The sequence below is a fragment of the Phacochoerus africanus genome, chromosome 4 (assembly GCF_016906955.1).
Source record: "Phacochoerus africanus isolate WHEZ1 chromosome 4, ROS_Pafr_v1, whole genome shotgun sequence".
Lineage (NCBI taxonomy): Eukaryota > Metazoa > Chordata > Mammalia > Artiodactyla > Suidae > Phacochoerus > Phacochoerus africanus.
In genome coordinates, this window is record NC_062547.1 from 141288506 (window position 1) to 141309193 (window position 20688).

General features: G+C 47.2%; 1 protein-coding gene across 1 annotated transcript in view; it reads right to left on the minus strand.

The window, feature by feature from the left end:
• Positions 1–456: 456 nt before the first annotated feature.
• The window catches only part of DNAJC18 (DnaJ heat shock protein family (Hsp40) member C18), a 39062-nt gene continuing 18830 nt past the window's right edge, over positions 457–20688 (minus strand). Inside the window, exons 3-8 of the mRNA XM_047778776.1 lie at positions 19314–19459; positions 14488–14673; positions 13398–13507; positions 12312–12421; positions 8863–9035; positions 457–3762 (exon numbers count right to left, since the gene is read on the minus strand). Coding sequence (XP_047634732.1) covers positions 3638–3762; positions 8863–9035; positions 12312–12421; positions 13398–13507; positions 14488–14673; positions 19314–19459 — 850 coding nt within the window. The 3' untranslated portion in view covers positions 457–3637. The remainder of the gene's footprint in view (positions 3763–8862; positions 9036–12311; positions 12422–13397; positions 13508–14487; positions 14674–19313; positions 19460–20688) is intronic.

Sequence of the window (20688 nt, forward strand, 5' to 3'; positions counted from 1 at the left end):
CGCGGCCCATCTGGTACACACTTAACTCTCCATCTTTGCTGAATCTTATCTCCCTCTTTCTTCACAAGAATGATTGTGACCGGCTGGGCTCTGCGAGCCCAACTGAACTATGTCTTATACTTCCAAACCAAGGCTACCTTCACTGAGGACCATGAGGGGCAAAACTCGCAAGGACCTGGGATAACCACTGATGTTCATATGCCAAGTGGATGTGATGTGTACACTGGTTGTAGGAAGCTGCAGCTGCCGCTCTCTGTTGGGAAATAAGCAGAGAACGGGTGATGCCATCAATGCTTTCTCTTGTTCTGAACATCAATAATTCTACTGGGGCATGAGGGAGCCCTGGAGCAGAGATCAACAGCCTGTCTAGCCTTAAGTGGCTCCGAGGAGTGAGTAATATGTAGAACCCGAGGGCCATGGGCGAAGGGGAAAGAACACAGGAAAAATATAAAGCCATTCTCTTAATAGAAAATTGTTTAATTTCTTCCTCTGTTAAAATACACTCAATCCAGATGCAGTGGAGCAGGTGACCAGATTTTTCAGGATTCTTACACCACTGGGAGCTGGTTCTATCTGTGTCAAACCCGTCTGGTCAGAGAACACTCACATCTTTAATTTCAAATACTGAACGTGATGCAAATGATGTAATCAGTATCGAACACGCGGGTATATAGTTACTTGGTGGTCACTGCACGAGGTATCAACAATGCAGGCTCAAAAATAAGATGTATGGCAAGTTGGTCCTTTCCAAAAGTAAATATATTAGGACACTAAGCTGACACTTTAAATGAACCCAAAATAAATACGAATTAAGAGCTAGCTCCTGTGAGGAACAGTGCATGCAGACAATGAACTCGCAAGTGTGACCATTTGTAACAGAAAGCTCTGGAATCCCAAGGGCGCTTCCTCACAAAGCCAGTCCTGAGTGTGAGGACGTAAAGGAGAGTAACGCGCAGCTTGGCTGGGCTGCTGGGATTCCACGTTGCAGTGGCGTCTGGCATTCAGCGTCATTTCTAAGAGTTCCCAACTGAAAGAGGAACAATGGCATTTTCTCATGGGTCACATCGCCTAGGCCCTGAGGATGGGCGCAGATGGAGGAAGCTCAGAAGTCATCTGGTTTGAGCAGATGAACCCCAGGGTTGCTAAGCTGGGGACACAGGTTCCTCCGAACTGCAGTGTCCTTGGGTGGAGAGAAGGCTCTTCACCCTCCCCTCCTCACTGCTGCCATGCAGGGCAGACGGCACTTCCACTCTCATGAAGGACAGCTTCAGTTCGCGCTCGAGCCTCAAGCCCGGTTTCTTAGCCCCACTGCCCCCGCGAGTCTCCAGTCTGCATCCGTGTTCACAGAAAGTCTAGAGCTGCATGCCAAGTTCTGACAGCAAGAAAAAGCCATACCTAAAGAGTTGATGTATGATAAAAAAAACCACCTTCCGAATGACGTAGGCAAGAGGAAAACGCTTATTTTACCGCCATGCAGACGACCCATCTAAGATGCAACCCAGGAAATTAGAGTTTAACAATATTCCGGACAGTACCCGATCGATTAAACTATCCTTCACCCCAAAGCAAATACCATTCCCTCGAGGAAAACCAGATGTGAGTGTTGCCGTCTATTAGGTAATAAATAAAACAGCACTGTCAGTGCTATGAAAGCAGACAACAGACCTGCCATTTAATGAAGTGAGTTAGTCTTGACTCTATTTAATATAATATCATCGCAGATAACTCATCTCTGCCATGAAACCCATCAACTGTGGGACCACACTATTCATGGGCATCGAGCACAGGGGGTTAATCTGTCAGGTCAGTTTAATTATGGCCCATTTTCCAGCAGCTGGGGTGAGGAGAGGAGAGCTTTGATTTTATGTGTGTGGGAAAACAATTTTTCCAAAGCCTGTTTGGCTCAGACACATTCTACTGCATAAATCCCCTCAGCCACTCAGAGGGGATCAAGGAAGACCCCCAAACCCAGGAGGACAGACCTAGTTGGGTGACAAAACTTGGCTATCTTGGCAACTGTTCTCCCTCCCAAAGCTGAGCAGATGTCCCCACCAGCCACCAGAGCCCCCCTCTTCACCTCTGGACTCAACTCCTGACCCTGGGGGACACCCCTGGGGTGCAACACCCACACGGGAACCATGCTGGACGTGTTGGCCCAAATCACAGCTGTGCAGCTCAAAGGAGAAATTCTACTTTGGAAACGAGTTTTAGTTTCCTTCTAACAGGAACTTTATGCCATCCTGAAGGAAACATGAAGTGTAGACAAGAGTCACCTTTGATGCTTCCAGGTTCAGATTCACGACAGAATCTGGGCCCAGATGATAATCCTGCTAGCTCTTCCCCACAGCAAGGCCCAGAACCACACAGCCTGGGCAGCAACTTACCTCTGCCTTGTCACCGGTGGGAAGAGCCACCTGCTATTGTTTTGTATACAGAATTGGTGCAGAGAGGTGTCCCGAGTGGATGCAGGACTGTCACAGAAAGGATACAGGGTCCCAGGCTGAGAGGTGGGAGGGGGGGGGGATCCTCTGAGAAATGGAGATGATCACCCACCTGCTACTCGGTCATCGGCCCACCATCCAGCTCTGCCACAACAGCCGAGGGACCCGGGTCAACCGTGCACCCTCTCTGGGCCTCTGTTCCATGCCAGACACTCGATAAATGTTGTCATAAACTACAGGGCACTGGGGTGAACAGAGTGACTCCTGGGGCCAACGTCAGACCCCGACAGCCACGGACAGAGGGGCTTTCCTCTCTGCCTCTAGGCTTGAGCAAACAGCCCAGCTGGCTGGCAATGCCTCCCCTTCGGTCTGGCCACTGTACCTCTGTGGGGTGCAGGGACACAGCTCAAGTGTGACGCTGCAAAGGAACATGACAGAAAGAACATTCTCTGGGTTCTACGAGGGACTAGGGGACCCGCGCTGAGCAGCTGAGACTCGGTCTGGCATTCGACCTTCACCTCTGGCTCCCACTTCCCCGTGTCCAGGGAGCTGTACCACTAAAGCTCTTAACGTCTGGGCCCTCTATCAGAGGGCGGGCCAAGGAAGCAAGGCATCCCAAGCCAGGCAGCCTGCGAATGCCAGGGACGCCGAACAGCGATCGGGCAAACAGGAAACTCAGGGCCACAACAGTTGACATTTCTCCACCTTCCCCACAGGAAAGGGACAGGGGAGCTGGGAGCGCGTTCCAACAGCTGAATACAGCGGGGAGACGACCGACTGTAATGAAGGGAGAGGTGCGATTCCGGCGCACACGGTAACCAACCAACAGGAAGCTGCTCTGGCTGAGCCTGGGGACGGCTGCGTACGGAGACTTCGGTGGAGGAGGAAGAAAGTCAGTCCGCTCTGGCTGACCGACATTCCCAGAGGCAGGGCAGGGGCGGAGCGGGGGCTCAGTCTAACATTCTGCCGCTCCTTCCATCTCGATGACCTGTTCCTGGCCCCTGAGCCAACCCCCAGGAAGGATTCTGTGATGCCAAGTCTGGCTCCGTGCTGAAGCGCCTCCAACTCTGCCCACCAAACAAAGTTAGCCAAGTGGAAAAGGTTCATCATTTCCTAGCTGTGTTTTATAAAATGGAATTAGGAACATAAAGGGCACCAAGGGGCAAACCCCGAGCCTGCGTGGGACCATCCTCCTCTCAGCCCCCTCTGCGTAGGCCAAGAAGTTTGGAGAGTTTTTCACAGTTTTCAAGTTTCAGCGACTCTGCTTTCTGCTTCAATCGTTCATCTCTGTATAATCCTGCCAAATTGGTCAACTCCGACTCTGAAAGATAAAAGAGGTAACCAATTCATCAGGAGGGCCGAGCGCCTTTGTTTCCTTTTGGTACTTTGGAAGCAAAGCTCCTTTTACGTTAATGCTCTTTCTTTCGGTTAAATTTAAGAAACGCTCATTGACTCAAGAAACACGCGTGGGCGGCCACCAGGTGCTGAGGATTAAGTGACACCTGTGGTCCTGGAGTCCGACGGTGTCTGAGCTGTGTGACAAACGCGCCGGACTTCGTTCTTATCAATAGAACATTTGGCACCAGACTTAGGAAACCTGCACGCGTGCAGTAAGAGGAGATTGTGTTTCGGGGCCTTTCCACCAATGGTATTCGGATGGCAGTCGGGGGAGAAGGGAGGCCCATCGCCCGCTCCTGTCATCTGAAACAAAGACAGCTGCTCCAACCTTCCCCCCCACGTGGCTGGCGGGATCGCAGCTCTCACATGCTGACTGACACGGCCCCGGGGCGGCTGGGCACGCCTGCCTTCCCCAGGAGCCAGGGTGCTGGAGGCTTTCTTACCCCCTCACTGCATGTGGGGCCCCGAATGCAAAGGCCAAAGGCAGCTGGGCTCTTTTAAAAGCGAAATCATCTGGATCCAGTGGCCTCTGTCTCCTTGGCAAAATGTATTTCATTTTCTCTTCATGGGGGAGAAGGTCACGCTATTTTTAACCAGAATATAATCTCTGCTGTCCTCTCGGATTCAGCAGAGGTTTGGCTGCCTCTACTTTTTATTCTTTTGTGTAGTTTCAGAGGCATCCCTAGGCAGGAATGCCTGGCCAGCACCTCCAGAGACGTGCTGCGCAGTCACAGGATGGCGTGCTTGCAGGGGCTGTGTGGCTTCTTGGAGCCTCCAAGAGCAGGCAGCTACTCCATGTTTAAAGGACCATGTTTGCGAAAATGCCATTTTAATCATTCTGAAATAGGTCTATCCATTCTTAATCATCTTGCTGGCAGAGTTTTTTCTTGGGAGAACGAGAGGCACCTGTCCGATTAATCAGCAAACTGCCTGGAAACAGGACTTACTACGTAGCTGGGGGAACAACGGCATCAGTTTCTGAATACGTCTCTACCAACACAAAACTGGCCTTTCTTCTCACAATGATTCTGTTTACATCAAGTAAGGCCCAAAGTGCAGATGAAGTGTAGGGGTGAGTGGTGGGTAGGCATGAACGCCCACCCTCTACAATGGGGGCTCAGAGCCTGGGCCCTGGTTGGGCAGTTGTTTGGCAGGCAGTGGGTCTCCTAGGCTCCAGAACAATGTGCCCTCGCCCTATGGCACGGGGCCTGCCGTGTGTGCCAACCAGAGCTTGCCTTGGCACAGGCATCCTCGCAGATGATGCGGCTTCATGGAGGATCATGCGTCCACTCAAACGAAAGCCCGTGGCTCCTCCGTTCTGCCCAGAGCTCGGCACTGCCTCCATTTCTCTGGCTTCTCTGGCACATGGAGACCTATTCAGGAGGGCTCTGGGAAACCAGCCTATACCTTTGGTGCTCTGGAGTCACAGCTACACCACTGATAAAGCTGATTCTGTGGTGCTATTTTTCCTTGAAATGAATTCCTTCAGTTTCTTGTTTACTGACCTTATCCAAGGGTCTCACTGCCTGAAATCTTACTCCAAAAAACATTAAGGGCTAATGATTCTTACTATTCTCTACACCGCCAACCATTGTAATAAGCTGATGAAATAGAACTGCATACATAGGAATGTGTTTCTCAAAACATCACATGGCTGGAGTTCCTGTCGTGGCTCAACAGAAATGAATCTAACTAGTATCCATGAGGACGCAGGTTCGGTGCCTGGCCTTGCTCAGTGGGTTAAGGATCTGGCGTTGCTGTGAGCTGCCGTGTAGACCAGCAGCTGTAGCTCTGAATCAACCCCTAGCCTGGAACCTCCATATGCCGTGGGTAAGGCCCTAAAAAGACCCCCCCCAAAAAATATATATGTATATATATCACGATACATCACGTCCCTTTTTGCTTTCCACAAAGTTCACAGAAACCAGGTTTCTATGCTCCAGAGACTGAGACCCCCGGCTGGTCCAAAGCAATGACCGTGAACAAAGGCAGTGTTTCAAGGAACCACGTCCCCCCCCCCGCCCTTTGCACGTCAATGAACAGAAGGTCAATGCAATGAATATGTTACTTTTGACAAATTCTGTTAATATTCAGTAACTTCTAAGGAAAAATGAAACTCTTGGCAGAGGCAGGATCAAGAGAACATCGTTTCTTCTCCGCAAAATGTTTCTCTCTCTCTCTTTTTTTGGCCATGCCCATGATATGCAGAAGTTCCTGGGTCAGGGACTGAATCTGTGTTACAGCTGTAACCAGAGCCTCAGCTGGACAATGCTGGATCCTCAATCCACTGGGCCTCCAGGGAACTCCTGTGAAATGTTTCCCTTGCCCTGAGGGCCAGTGTGAGAGACGGATGCAGCACTGAGCCTTCAGGGTAAACCGATGCAGGCAAACGGCCAAGAGAAGCAGACTCCAGAGCCTCTCCAAAGACACTCTGCACACGAGCCCAGGTCGGAGCCCTGACCGCTGGAGACCTCGACGGGTCCCAACCACCCTCACCTCACGATCCAGCCCCACGAGACAGGGCTGCATGCAGTCGGCAAGGCCAAGCAAGGTCTGGACTCGTTAGGATCCAGGCACTTACTACATGGCAGACAGCATGCTAAGTATTGCCCTCCTACCATCCTCCACAATCCACAGGGTCTCCCTGGGAGGAAGTTCATTTTATCTGCATTTCAAAGCCTGAGCTTCTACCCACTCTGCTACCCTGCTCTGGGGCACAGAAAGAAGTTCTCCGCTGCCGGGCAGGGCTGGGATCTCAGCTCAGCCCAGCCAGGTCGGGAGGCTTCCTACTTGTTACTTGGGTCCCTCCCAGTCCAGTGGCACAGCCGCTTCCCGACACTGGGTTTATTATCTAGGGGCAGCTGTGAAGGCGTAAACAGGGCAATTAGGGTTCATAGCAAGGGCTCAGTCACACAGTTCACACCGGTGAAGCAGTCTAAGGAAGAGCAGAGAAAGAAATTAACAGAAGATTTTAAAAGACAATGGCTAACTTTGCTAAAAACAGTTTCCATTCGGTATTTTGCCAAGAGTGAACTTTGTTCTCAAGTGGGTTTATTTTTACAACCTCCATGTGCTAAATTTAACCTTGTTGGCTGCACTTGCTGCTGGATCCGGAGGGCAGATGCTGCTGGTTCTCAAATGGCACTTGGGTTGTGTGGAGGCTTCAACAGCCACCATCCTTAAATGCCTGAAATAGATTTTTAAGGGGTGTGTGCTGATAACCCCTGGGCTGAACTTGTGGGTACATGCAACGTGCTCACCCACTGGATGTTCGTATCTGGAGGGCACCCAAGCCCTGAGAGGAGGCCTCAGGAGGATGGGATAATCTCCTGGAAGCCACCTTAGGTATAATTCGTACCATGAGCTCTTTGTATAGCTCCAGCTGGTCTGTGTGTGTGTGTGTGCGTGTGCATGCATGTGTGTTTGAAGAATGTGAAATAGATCTTTTCATCAATTTCTTGCATGAAGCTATAAATTAAAACCTTCTCGCGGCTTAAAACAATGGAGACTTTTAGACATACACTGTGGCCTTCACCGGATTTGGATCCACGTTTATAATGCCTGTAAGTCTAAGGCTTCCATCTTGCTCCAAAATTCTATCCCCATTTTTGAAACATGCAAAACCTAACTTAGCAATGGGGTGGGGGTATTTCCCAACCACTCGGTTTTGTTTTGTTTTTTTAACTAAAAAAGCAACTTCCTCCTCCAGCTGAATCCCCCCTTACACCTGCGTCATTGCCCACTAAGCTCCCAATGCACCTGAGAGGTCAGGTGGGCTCTGCCCTACGAAGTAGAGGGCAGAGACCAGGTCCTTTGGGGCCAGGATTGGACACTAGCCCTGCTCGGTGGCTCCTAACTCTGGGCATTTTCAGTCTTTTCCAGTCCTGGGAATCCTCTCTTCAGAAGACATTTGTTGAGCATGTGCTCTCAAGCAAGGACCGTGCCAAGGGCCTGGGACACAAAATTAGTAAGACGTGGCTCCTGTCCTCAGAGAGCCCAGAGTTAGCAGGGAGACTGCCATGTACCCAGAGAACACGAACACTGAGGGTGGCACTGAGAGAGAAGGATGAGCAGGGCGCTTTAAAAACAAAGAGGAAGGAGAGATTAACTCGGGGTGGGGTTGGGATGCGAGATGGGTGGCGAGGGCTTAGCAGCACCATGACCAGGGATCTAATTTTATCAGACACCGTTAGATGTTTCATAATACCCGCTGATAAGGTTTTTAAAAAGGAGTCTTGCTTTTTATAAATTAACCAAAGCCAAGTTTTATAAGATACAATTACTAACGGGTGTGTGTGTGTGTGTGTGTGTGTAATTCAGGTGGCATGAGAAGGGAGCCTGTGGGCTAGGAGGCGGGGTGGCCCTTGCTCAGCACACCTCGCCAACACTCTCTGGATGTGTAAGCCAAGTGGCAACACTGCCACCCCACTGTCTCCAGAGAGGGAAACAGCGTGGAAGAATTGCTCTGCTCCACGGATGGTCACTTCTGGTCTGGTGGCCACAGCTGATTGGAGGGGAAGAGAAGGGGCACCTAACCCAGTCCCAGCAACCTACAAAACGCAGGGTAGGCTGCATGAATCAGACTTCCTTCGGAGAAATATGGAATTAGGAAACTGGACCAAATCAGCTGGCCACCTCAAGAGGAAGCTTGTGATGCACAAAGAGGCCAGTGACTGGTGAGGTTAGGGAAGTGGGAGAGTGAAGAGGAGGGCAGCAACCAAAAGAAACCATGCAAATCAAGGCCGTGAGGGGGAGCTTAAAGAAGCAAAGGAAGGCAGTTGGCAGAGAGAAGGGAGACTCAGAGACAGGCTGGCAACTAGTACTGCCCAAATTCCTAAGATCGCCAAGCCGGGGCCACATGCGTCCCATTAGGAAACCTCCCTTTGTGGGTTTAACCTCCGCCCTGTCCCTGTTCACATCAACAAGAGCAACGCACACAAGGAGAGAGGAGGGATCCGGAAGCCGGGGAGGCCTCAGGCTGGAAGCGTGGCCACCAGCTGAAGCCCCTTTTAGGGCATCTTACTTTGCTGTTTCTCCTTCCAGCAACTCGTCTGGATGTAATCAATGTAATCCTTCTCTATCGTCTTCTCCAGGTCACGCAGAGAGGCTCCTCTGTAGGCCTTGTCAAAGTTTTTATCCACGAAGTAAGGCACCTGTAGGTTTTGGGTTTCTCTAGAAATGGTGTAGCCCAAGGTCCTGAAACAAGGAGAGAGAGGCGCCCATGAGCTTGTTCTATTCAGCAACATCACTCTTAGCACCTGCCTCGCAAGCAACGTCACAGTCCTCCTCACAGGGCAGATGCAGATGTCATTTCCTTTTAAAAATTTTTCATTAACACATATCATATCTACTATCACTAACAGATATCATATCATTTTCTAATATATCTAATATTTATTATCTCCCAAGCAAGGCAATAAATGTAATGTCACCCTTGTCGCCATTATGTGAGAATGTTCAAATGGACTCAGTCTCAGCACATATATTCCCTTCAGGGATTTACCTCCCTCTCTTCTCTCTTTTTAAATTTAAGATACACAGGAGTTCCTGTTGTGGCGCAGTGGAAATGAATCCAACTAGTATCCATGGGGATGAGGGTTCAATCCCTAGCCTCACTCAGTGGGTTAAGGATCCGGCACTGCCATGAGCTATGGTGTAGGTCACTGACATGGCTTAGACCCCGAGTTGCTCTGGCTGTGGTGTAGGCCAGCGGCTGTACTCTGATTCGATGCCTAACTGGGACCTTCCATGTGCCGCACGTAAGGCCCTAAAAAGAAAAAAAAAAAGTTTAAGGCCTACAGCACAATGATTTATACATGCCGTTTTACGTATATTGTGAAATGATCAAACAACAGGTTCAGCTAACATCTAGCTTCTCGTCTACATAACAACAGAAACGAAAGAAGAAACAAAGGAAAAAGTTTTCTCCTTGTGATGAGAACTCTTAGGATGTGCCCTCTCAACAATTTTCCTCTTACTTCCTATCACACAGCAGCGTTTACTGCAGCCACTACGCTGTACATCGGATCCCTCCTCCTCACTGACCTGAGAACTGTTAGTCCCTCCAATTCCCCTCCCTCCCCCTCTACCTCTGGTAGCCGCAAGGCTGATCTCTTTTTCTATGAGCTTGGGGTTTTTTTAGATTCCACTTGTAAGTGAGATTGTACAGTATTTGTCTTTCTTTGGCTTACTTAGCATAATGCCTTCAAGGTCCATCACTGTTTTCACAAATGGGAGGATTTCCTCATTTTCATGTCTGAGTAATACTACTCCATTGAATATACATGGACCACAACTTCTTCGCCCATTCAGCCACTGATGGACACTCAGATTGTCGCCATGTCTTGACTACTGTGTATACACTGCTCGGAACATGGCGGCGCAGCTGTCTGGGTTCCCCTCTGTCAGACTGCTTCTTTCGAGGCTAAAAGTAAATCTCTGCATGCATAAGAGCAATTTCTGTAATGTACAGGACCTCGCATGGCACCTGGCACAGAGCAGGCTACTGATAAATTTGGCTGAACGAAATGAATGTTACAGTAAACGATTTACAAATAACCAGACAGCTCATACCAACTTAGTTCCAATTGTGAGGTCATGATAAAAAGTACTTCACACACAGTCGTGGGGTGAGAACTACCAAAAACTGTGACAAATATTTCAGTGAGGGGGGAGGGACGGATTGGGAGCTTGGAATTGGCACACTATTGTACGTGGAATAAATGGTCAATGGGAACTTGCTGTGCACTACAGGGAAACCTACTCGAGATTCTGTGATACCCTATATGGGAGTGGATATGTGTGTATATGTATCATTGAATTGCTTTGCCCTACATCAGAAATTAACATAACACTGTAAATCAACTACATGTCAGTAGCATTTTAAAAAAAGATTTCAATGATACCTCCAGGCTAATGCTCAGTGGGTTTAAGATCCCCAATGGTATCTGGTGTTCGGAAACATTAACAGGTCTCAGTTAACTAAAGTCCAGCCATTAGAAAGTATAGGAGTTCCCCTCATGGCTCAGTGGTAATGAACCTGACTAGTATCCATGGGACGCAGGTTCAATCCTTGGCCTTGTTTAGTGAGTTAAGGATCTTGCAATGCTGTGAGCTATGATGTAGGCTTGCAGACATGGCTCGGACCCAGCATTGCTGTAGCTCTGGCTGGACCCCTAGCCTGGGAACCTCCATATGCCGCGAGTGTGGCCCTAAAAAGACCAAAAAAAAAAAAAAAGTATAGAAGGGAGCTCAAATTCAAGTTAATATAATGTGACAGTGATGTACAAAATTCAAGCTGATTTTGTTCAAGCTGGACAAAATCCATCTTAAATGGGCTTTATTTGACCTTTTCCCAGCCTTTTCCTTTGACCTCTCACCTTGGGGATCTTGCTGGATGTCTAAGAACACAGGCCACTCGACTGCTCTCACTTCCCTCTGAGAAGCTGTTGGCAGGGCAGGTTCCTGCCTGTCGCACTGGCCTGACCAGAAAAGGGGTACCAGTGGTACGTACACAGAGGAAGTCAGTAAATAGAGGGGTATCAGGCCGGCATGACCTGATAGCAATAATCTCTCTCTAGATCATTCTAGTGATCCAGACTGAGAGTCTTTAGCCCAATGATCACCAACAAGAGCTCTTCCTGTTAGGTATTGTTCCATGGAGTCCACATTTGGAAAGGATTTTTGTCTGCTAAGCTATAAGAGCAAAACCTCATTTCCCATTAATAATTTAAAAAGTAATGAATCCAATGAGTCTCAAACTTTAGTAGAGGGCATGGCAAACCTCACACTGTTGGTTCTCACTGCAGAGTTTCTGATTCAGCAGATATGGAGTAAAGCCTAAGAGTCTGCACGTCTACATGCTGCCAGTTAATGCTGATCAGGGACCAAACTTCTGAGAAATGACTTAAAAAAATTCATTACTAAATCTAAAAATTCCTATCAGAGCTCGTGTTTTCCATGCAATGCAAACTTTAGAATGACTTTCTATATTTTCAGCAAAAGCAAAGAAATGAGATACTACAGTTTGACCGTACAGCCTTATCATGAATAGATGTCTTATTCTTGCAATTTCTTAAATTGGAAATAATCACCAGGTCTTAGTTGCTATGTTCTCAGACCTACAGGGGTCCAGCGATACTATCACAAGCTCGGTAAGGTCCTTTTTCTAAGTCTAAGATGGTAATGATAAGGATTTAATCTAAACCAGGAGTTAGTTAATCCTTCAGAAGCCAGCTCGTGCTGTTCTGCAGCTGACCAGATGGTGTCGCTGTAGAACAAAACAATCCAGGTCCTGAGGGCTGGGCGGAGCGGCCTATGGTACTTTTGCATTATTACTACCCATCTGTTCCTGTCAACGCAAACTCAGTGTTTTCTACAATACAAGGTGAAAGGAAATGTTAGTAATGTACCAGCAAAAACTGCAAGTCTTTCATTAGATTGTTAAGAAAGATTTATCAGCATCTGACTTACGATTTATAGAACAGACTATACGGGGGATTAGCAGCTAGCAGCTGAGTAATCACAGATATGATCACAATCACCAGAACTGGAAGTAACTGAATAAATGCAGAATATGTAGTCTGAAAAAGAGAAAGTATTTGGTATAAGTGTTGTTCATCCACATGCAGCTTAGTGAAAACAGGATAGTTTTCCCAAAGAAAATACCAATTACCGATGCACTGCACAGAGCTCCAGGCTTTTCTGGGAAGGCTGTTCCTTACTGCTGAGAAGTACCAGACAACTCTGCTTTGTCAGCCTGAAAAGGCTGAAGGAGGCCCACTCACAACCTGGATTTACACCCGGTCATCCTTCTGCAGCCCCCTTTTCTAAGAACAGTGAGGCAGAGACACCTGTTTGTGAGACTGCCCAAACTGTGCCTCTCACAAGGTCTCGTTACTATGCAACTCTGTTGTCTTGGCCTCAGCTGAACAGACTGAGACATCTAGAGGACATCTAACTGTAGCAGAAATAATCACACTCTCCTTCCTGAAGATCTGGGATTGAGATTCATGACCACCCACTGCTAGGCAATCACCAGAAGAAAGGACACACCTCTGAGGCACTGGAGATGGGCAAGAGGAAGCAGAAAGCCAGCCCGCTTAAAGAACAAAGGAGATGAAGAGAGGCGGGAGAACTGGAGACAGCTGGCCCCAAGAGTCATGGGGCGCACAGCTCGTGGGTGCCTGACAGCACCCCAGTTCCTGGTTCCCGCCTGTCTTAAGGCCCAGGCTGCTTCCTGCCCTTGAGCTTCATGAGACTCTCTTGATGCCTTACCTTAAACCCCCTTTAGTTTTGAGTATTTTGAAGAGAGTTTCTATTCTCTGCTGTCAAGAAAACCCTGATCAAAACAGCCCCACAGATTTCCTGGGATCATCACCAAAGAAGGGGTGGGGAAGAGGGGTGCATTCTGGCCTCTTTGGGCCAACTGTCCATCTCTTTTTACTGTGCCTCTGCTTTCATAAAGCATGTTTTAGTGACACACTTCAAGGTGACCTTCAAATAGGTCCGCTCATACAAGTACTCATGGGCAGCAGCTGTCCTGTCCTCCCTGGGTACCTGAGGTTTATCTTCTTCCTCCTCCTTCCGTGTCTGCATCCTCTCATGTCGGTGCCGCCGGCGGTAATAGTGAGTGTCGTCTGTCACATTTGAGAACATATGAATGTTTCCTGGAAAAGAAAGAAAAACACTCAGTAGGTGACACAGCGAACGTCCCTTCCTTGCCTTTTCCAAGGCCCTTGCTTCCAGCTAGGTTCTCCGAGGGCATAGGACTACCCCACTTTACCCAGGAAAAATAAGACAGTAGGGATGTCAAGTGAACCAGCTGAAAATGGGACATGCTCCGCTCTCCTGCCCCTATTTAAACAGTCTTTGTAACCAGTGACAGAGAAGCGGATGAAGAAAGAGCACTTGGGCCATGAAGCCTGTCCCCACGCTCATGCCTGCTCCTTGCCCAATAACAGATTATGTCACTAGTATCTTTAATAGCAACTCACAAAATTTAGCTTTCTTTCTAGGCATTTAATCATTCCAGCTTCCAACGCTTTGGGGGTACTTTTCTCACCTTCATCTTTATGTAAGGGGCTCTTTTTACAATAATAATAATAATATAGGCATTTTGCTTCTAATTTATAAAACACTTAAAAATATCCAATCCTGGGAGTTCCCGTTGTGGTGCAGCAGAAATGAATATGACTAGTATCCATGAGGATGCAGATTTGATCCCCAGCCTCACTCAGTGGGTTGGGGATCCGGTGTTGCCGTGAGCTGTGGTGTGGGTCGCAGATGCAGCTCAGATCTGGCATTGCTGTGCCTGTCGTGTAGGCTGGTAGCTGCAGCTCAGATCTGACTGCAGCCTGGGAACTTCCATATGCCGTGGGTGTAGCTCTAAAACAAAAAGGACAAAAAAAATCCAATCGTCACAAAGCTTTGTGAGGTTGGTCTTACCAGCCCTGTTTTTCAGGTAAGGAAACAAGACCAGATAAAATCAAAATTATGCGTAGTAGGAGGCTAGAGATGTGCCTAAACCCTAGCTCATCTGGATCCAAAGTCTTGTTGTTTCTGCTATACTGTGGTCCCTGTATTCAGATCTTCAAACAGATCCTCAAAATACATACGACTTTTTAAGCAGTAACTCTGGGACACTAACCTGTAGGAAAATGCCCTCCAAAGAAGACGTTGAACAGCTCTTCTGGAGTGATGTCTGCTTCAAAGTCCCTGTAATAATTATATGGTCTGGCTCGAGGGGCAGTGAAAGTCATCTGTTCGTCTCCATATTCATCATAGCGGAGTCTCTTGTCAGGATTGCTCAGGACTGCAAAGGCATTTCCTATCGCTGCAACAAAAACAAAAAGCACCTGAGATCTTGTTGTGGCTTAGCAGTAAAGAACCTGACTAATATTCCACGAGGATGTGGGTTCGATCCCTGGCCCTGCTCAGTGGGTTAAAGGACCCAAGCTGCAGTGTAGGTGTGGACATGGCTTGGATCTGGCATTGCTGTGCCTGAGGCAGTAGGCCGACAGCTGCAGCTCCCATTCAACCCCTAGTCTGGGAACCTCCATATGCGGCAGGTGCGGCCCTAAAAAGGAAAACAAAACAAAAAGCATAAAAAGAGACCAATCAAACAAAGAAAAGCTGAGTACATACTCCTTGCTGCAGCTTTGGGTGAGCACAGCAGCAGCAATGAAGAGCCCAGAACTGAATGGTGCGACAACTCCACAGTGACCCAAGGAGAGCTACATGGGCCTGGAATGTTCACCCAAGTGCCTGCCCTTGAAATTTCCCACGATCTAGTTTCATAAGCCAGAAACAAGAGACTCAAGATAAACTAAGAACGACTGTTTTCAGTCATCAAAAATGTGTTATTTTAGGAGTTCCCGTCGTGGCGCAGTGGTTAACGAATCCGACTAGGAACCATGAGGTTGCGGGTTCGGTCCCTGCCCTTGCTCAGTGGGTTAACGATCCGGCGTTGCCGTGAGCTGTGGTGTAGGTTGCAGACTCGGCTCGGATCCCGCGTTGCTGTGGCTCTGGCGTAGGGCGGTGGCTACAGCTCCGATTCAACCCCTAGCCTGGGAACCTCCATATGCCGCAGGAGCGGCCCAAGAAATAACAACAACAACAACAAGACAAAAAAAAAATGTGTTATTTTACTTGACAGCAATAGTCTACGGCTGGAAACAGTTCATACTTAAGCAATGGTATTCTAACACAAAGTCACAAACAATCTCCGGAATAAAATAATCAGCACAAATTCTCCTGCTTGGCTAAAAGCAAAGTCCTCACTCATGAGTCTTGTCTCAGCTGACTTAAAAAAATGGTCTTCAGAAAGGGGACAGGTGGAGGGAGGAGGGATGGGCTGGAGGTGTGGGACTGGCACATGCGCACTGAGGTATACAGAATGACTGGCCAACAGGGGCCTTCTGTGTAGCACAGAGAACTCTACCCAATATTCTGTGATAATCTATGTGGGTAAAGAATCTGAAAGAGAAGGGTGTGTATACATGTACAACCGAATCACTTTGTATAGCAGAAATTATGACAACATTGTAAATCAACTATACTTCAATAAAATTTTTAAAATGAAGAAAACGTCTTTAGGAGTTCCCTTGTGGCTCAGCAGGTTAAGGATCTGGTATTGTCACTGCAGTGGCCAGGTCACTGCTGTGGCATGGATTCAATCCCTGGCCCAGGAGCTTCCACATGCTGTAGGTACAGCCCCCCCAAAAAAGCTGGTGGAGTTCCCATTGTGGCTCAGAAGAAACGAATCTTACTAGTATCCATGAGGACGCAGGTTTGATCCCTGGCCTCGCTCAGTGGGTTAAAACTCCAGTGTTGCCTTGAGCTGCAATGTAGGCTGCAGACGCAGCTCGGATCTGGCGTTGCTGTGGCTGTGGTGTAGGCCGGCGGCTACAGCCAATTGGACCTGTAGCTTGGGAACCGTTATTACTTATATCTGGAATCTAATATACGGCACAAATGAACCTTTCCACAGAAAAGAAATGCATGGACTTGGAGATCAGACTTGTGGTTGCCAAGGGGGAGGGGGAAGGAGGGGGATGGACTGGGAGTTTGGGGTTAGTAGAGGCAAACTATTGCATTTGGAGTGGATAAGCAATGAGATCCTGCCGTATAGCACAGGGAACTAGATCTAGTCACTTGTGATGGAGCATGATGGAGGACGATGTGAGAAAAAGAGTGTATATATGTGTGTGTGTGTGTGTGACTGGGTCACTCTGCTGTACAGCAGAAAAGTGACAGAACACTGTAAACCAACTATAATGGAAAAAATACAAATCATTACAAAAACTTAAGATATGTATCTTCAGTGTCTCAAGGGCGGATCAAAGGCTGAAGAGACTCCACCTGCACAGCACCGCCCCTCCTCCTATGCACAAACATGCAAACTGTGTCCAGCATCATTTCAACATACAATCAGTACCAATGATCAAAGAGAGCTTGTAAAAAATCTTTTAAGACATCCTCACTCCCCCACTTTTCATTCAGTCAACACTGTCAGAAATATAGAAGGAGTATTCCCCTATAATTCTTCTAGCTAGAGAACTGCATTAAATATTTAGAGCAATAAAACAGCTAAGCAGAAGAAACAAACAGAAAAACCTAAACAGAGTCGCTGAAACATTCCCTCCCTTGCCATCTGGCAGGTTTCTCAGAACCACATCATCGCTGTCTGAGGTGCTGTGTGTGCGTGTGCGTGTGCGCGTGTGTGGCAAGAATGTGGGGTATCTGTTTGTTTCCCTGTAGAAACTGTGTGGAGAGCTAGGTTCGCAATGGCACAGCCACAAAGGCCGGCTGGTCCTTGGAGGTAAATGCTCATCTTAAAAAATTTCTCAGACCTATCACTTTTTACTTTTTCTTTTGAAAATTTCATATTTATAGAAAAGTTAAAAAAAACATAATAAATGCCTGCATTTAATTCACCAATTGTTAGCATTTTGCCACACTGCTTTCCTCAACTCTTTCCATATACATTCATTTTTTTGGCTAAACCATGTGAAAGCAGGCCTCAGATATGATGACACTTCACCCCTAAATATTTCAGCACATTATCTCCTAAGGAGAAAGACACTCTCCTACATGATCACAATTCTCTTCGCAGCTAAGAAAACTGAACATCAATTCATTATCACCCAGTGGACCCATGCAAGGTTCATGCTCCGCTTTTGGATTCACGTCTCCTTAGCTATTTTTTTGTTTATTTGTTGCTTTGGTTCTACCCACGGCACGTGGAAGTTCCTGGCCAAGGGGTGGAACCTGTGCCACAGCAGTGACCTGACCCACAGAAGTGACAACACTGGGTCCTTAACCTGCTGAGCCACAAAGGAACTCCCTCTCTAGTCTTTTTAACCTAGAATAGTCTCCCCACCTTTTTTGCTTTTCATTAAACAGAATTTTTTAAAGAATAGTTCAGTGATGTTGTAGAATGTCCCATATTTTGATGGTTTCCTCTTTACTAGATTCGGGTTAAACATTTTGGCAAGAATACTACATGGGATTATAACATGTCATGTTAGGCTGTCCTAATATTGGTGATGATAAGTTGGACCACTAGTTATCTCTGTTTTAAGGAAAATCTTCCCTGTGGAATGAGTAAGTATTCTGTGGGGTGATACTCCGGATATCAACGTGAATATCCTGTTCAACAACAACCTAAGCCAGCTTTTGGCATCCAGTGATAATCCTTGCCTGCACCAGTGATGCCCCTGAGGGTGAAGGACTTAACATTTTTATTTTTATTTATGTGTTGGATCCAATTTTTTTTGGGTCTTTTTAGGGCCGCACGAACAGCATAGGGGTTGAATTGGAGCTGTCGCTGCCGGCCTACACCACAGCCACAGGAACACTGGATCCGAGCCAAGTCTTTGATCTCCACCACGGCTCACAGGAACACTGGATCTTTAACCCACTTAGTTAGGCCAGAGATTGAACCTGTGTCCTCAAGGATTCTAACTGGGTTCGTTACTGCTGAGCCATGAGGGGCACTCTGGATCCAAAATATTTTTTAAGACTATATTTCTGAGAGTTCCCACTGTGGCCCAGCAGGTTAATGAGCCAGCTTGTCTCTGTGGTGCCTGCTGGTTAGGCCCCTGGCCATGCGCACTGGGTTAAGGATCTGGCATTGCCACAGCTGTAGCACAGGTCACAGCTGCAGCTCAGATTTGACCCCTGGCCTGGGAACTTTTATTACCATGGGTGTGGCTGGAAATATATTTCTAAAGTGTCACAGAAATCAATGGAAAAAAGATTTGATCTATTACTTTGTTTTTGCTTATTACAAAGCTTTATAAAGCTTTTTTCTATGAACATGTTAATATCAGAGGTTTCCTGAGCAAAGAGTTCCACGGTCAAAGAAGTGAGAAGTGCTATCTAGGCCCTTACTCGCAAGGGGCCTCCAACTATACGTTCCACAAGAGAAATCCCATCAGTTTTATTCAGCTGGCACACAGGTGAATATTTTGCTGAATTAAGGAATGAAATGTTCCAAGTTCCTGTTGTGGCTCAGCGGGTTGAGAACCTGACAGAGTGTCGCAAGGATGCAGGTTCGATCCCTGGCCTCCCTCGGTGGTTAAGGATATGGCGCCGCCACAAGCTATGGCACAGATCAGAGATGCAGCTTGGATCCAATGTTGCTGTGTCTGCAGTACAGGCCCGAAGCTGCAGCTCCGATGTGACCCCTAGCCTGGGAACTTCCATATGCTGTAGGTGCGGTTGTAAAAAGAAAAAAAAAAAAGAGAGAAAAAGAAACGAAAGGTTCCAAAAGGTATTACAGAGAAACTAAATATTCTTTCCAAAATAAATTAAGGTAAGTGAAGGAGGATGGGGGAGAGCTATGCTAATAATCACGATCTAAGAGGTGTGGCAGGAAAAAAAACCCACTTGTGGACTTAAAAAGCAATTACAGGGCAGCTGAAAACGACCAGCAGTGACCAAACTTCAAGCATTAATTTAGGATTAGACCTTTGAAAGCATCTGTAGCTCCAGGAGCACAGTTCTTGTCAGGATGAAATTTCAGGGCAAGTTTTCGGTACGCTTTCTTAAGCTCTTCATCACTGGCATTTCGTGAAACTCCCAGAATTTCATAGTAATTTCTGCATTTCTTGATCCTAAAAACACAAATCAGAAACATTTTTTGGTATGTCTACAAAGGTTGCTTTGCACAAACTGCAAGATAGTAAATTGACCCTCTCTCCAATCTGTGAGCTGTAAAACAAACCTGAAAGACAATGAGTGAGCACATTGATGAGACGTTCCATTTATTGACAATGCCCTCCCCCCGAGGACAGCTTAAACCCTTTCAGAGTATTCACAGTATTTTTACATCTAATATTTTATTCTTTCTAGATTCCTGCAAGTGGGTAGAACAAAAATACTAACCCTTATGTTAAGGTCCAGGCTAAGGTTGTCAGAGTTGAAAAAGACAGCAGGGCCAGAAGAAATACCCTCATCATCCTTTTTTCTCCCTTGCTTCTTCCTTATGACTATCTTTTTAAACTTTGCTTTAAAAAGGTAACATATTCACATGGTAGAAGGAAAATATCCAATAGTACTAAACTATATATAGTGAAAAATCTTCCTGCTTCCCCATTCCCTGCCCCCATCTCCCACCCTAAGGATGGCTAACCAGTATAAGAAGTTTGCTATGGGAGTTCCCGTCATGGTGCAGCAGAAATGAATCCGACTGGAACCATGAGATTGCAGGTTATGGATCAGTGGGTTATGGATCCAGTGAGCTGTCGTGTAGGTCACAGACATGGCTCAGATCTGGCGTTGCTGTGGCTCTGGTGGAGGCCGGCAGCAACAGCTCCGATTCGACCCCTAGCCTGGGAACCTCCATATGCAGCAGGTACGGCCCTCAAAAGACAAAAAGACAAAAAAAAAAAAAGAAGTTTGCTGTGAAACCTAGGTACACAGGGAGTACATATAGAGAGACTGCCCCATTTTTTTTCTTACCTAAACAGAAGCATGCTATAATCACCATTCCACATCTTGCTTTTTTGTAAAACTAACAACTTGGAGATTGATACATAACTTACACAGGTAAGAGGAATAGGGATAATGGTTTAGACCACCAGAGTGACAGAACTGAATTTTTTTTTTCCTTTGTCTTTGGTCTTTTCAGGGCCACACCCACAGCATATGGAGGTTCTCAGGCTAGGAGTCAAATTGGAGCTACAGCTGCCGACCTACACCACAGCCACAGCAATGCCAGATCCGAACCATGTCTGCAACCTACACCACAGCTCATGGCAACGCCAAATCCTTAACCCACTGAGCGAGGCCAGGAATCGAACCCGAAACCTCATGGTTCCTAGTCGGATTCGTTTCCGCTGCT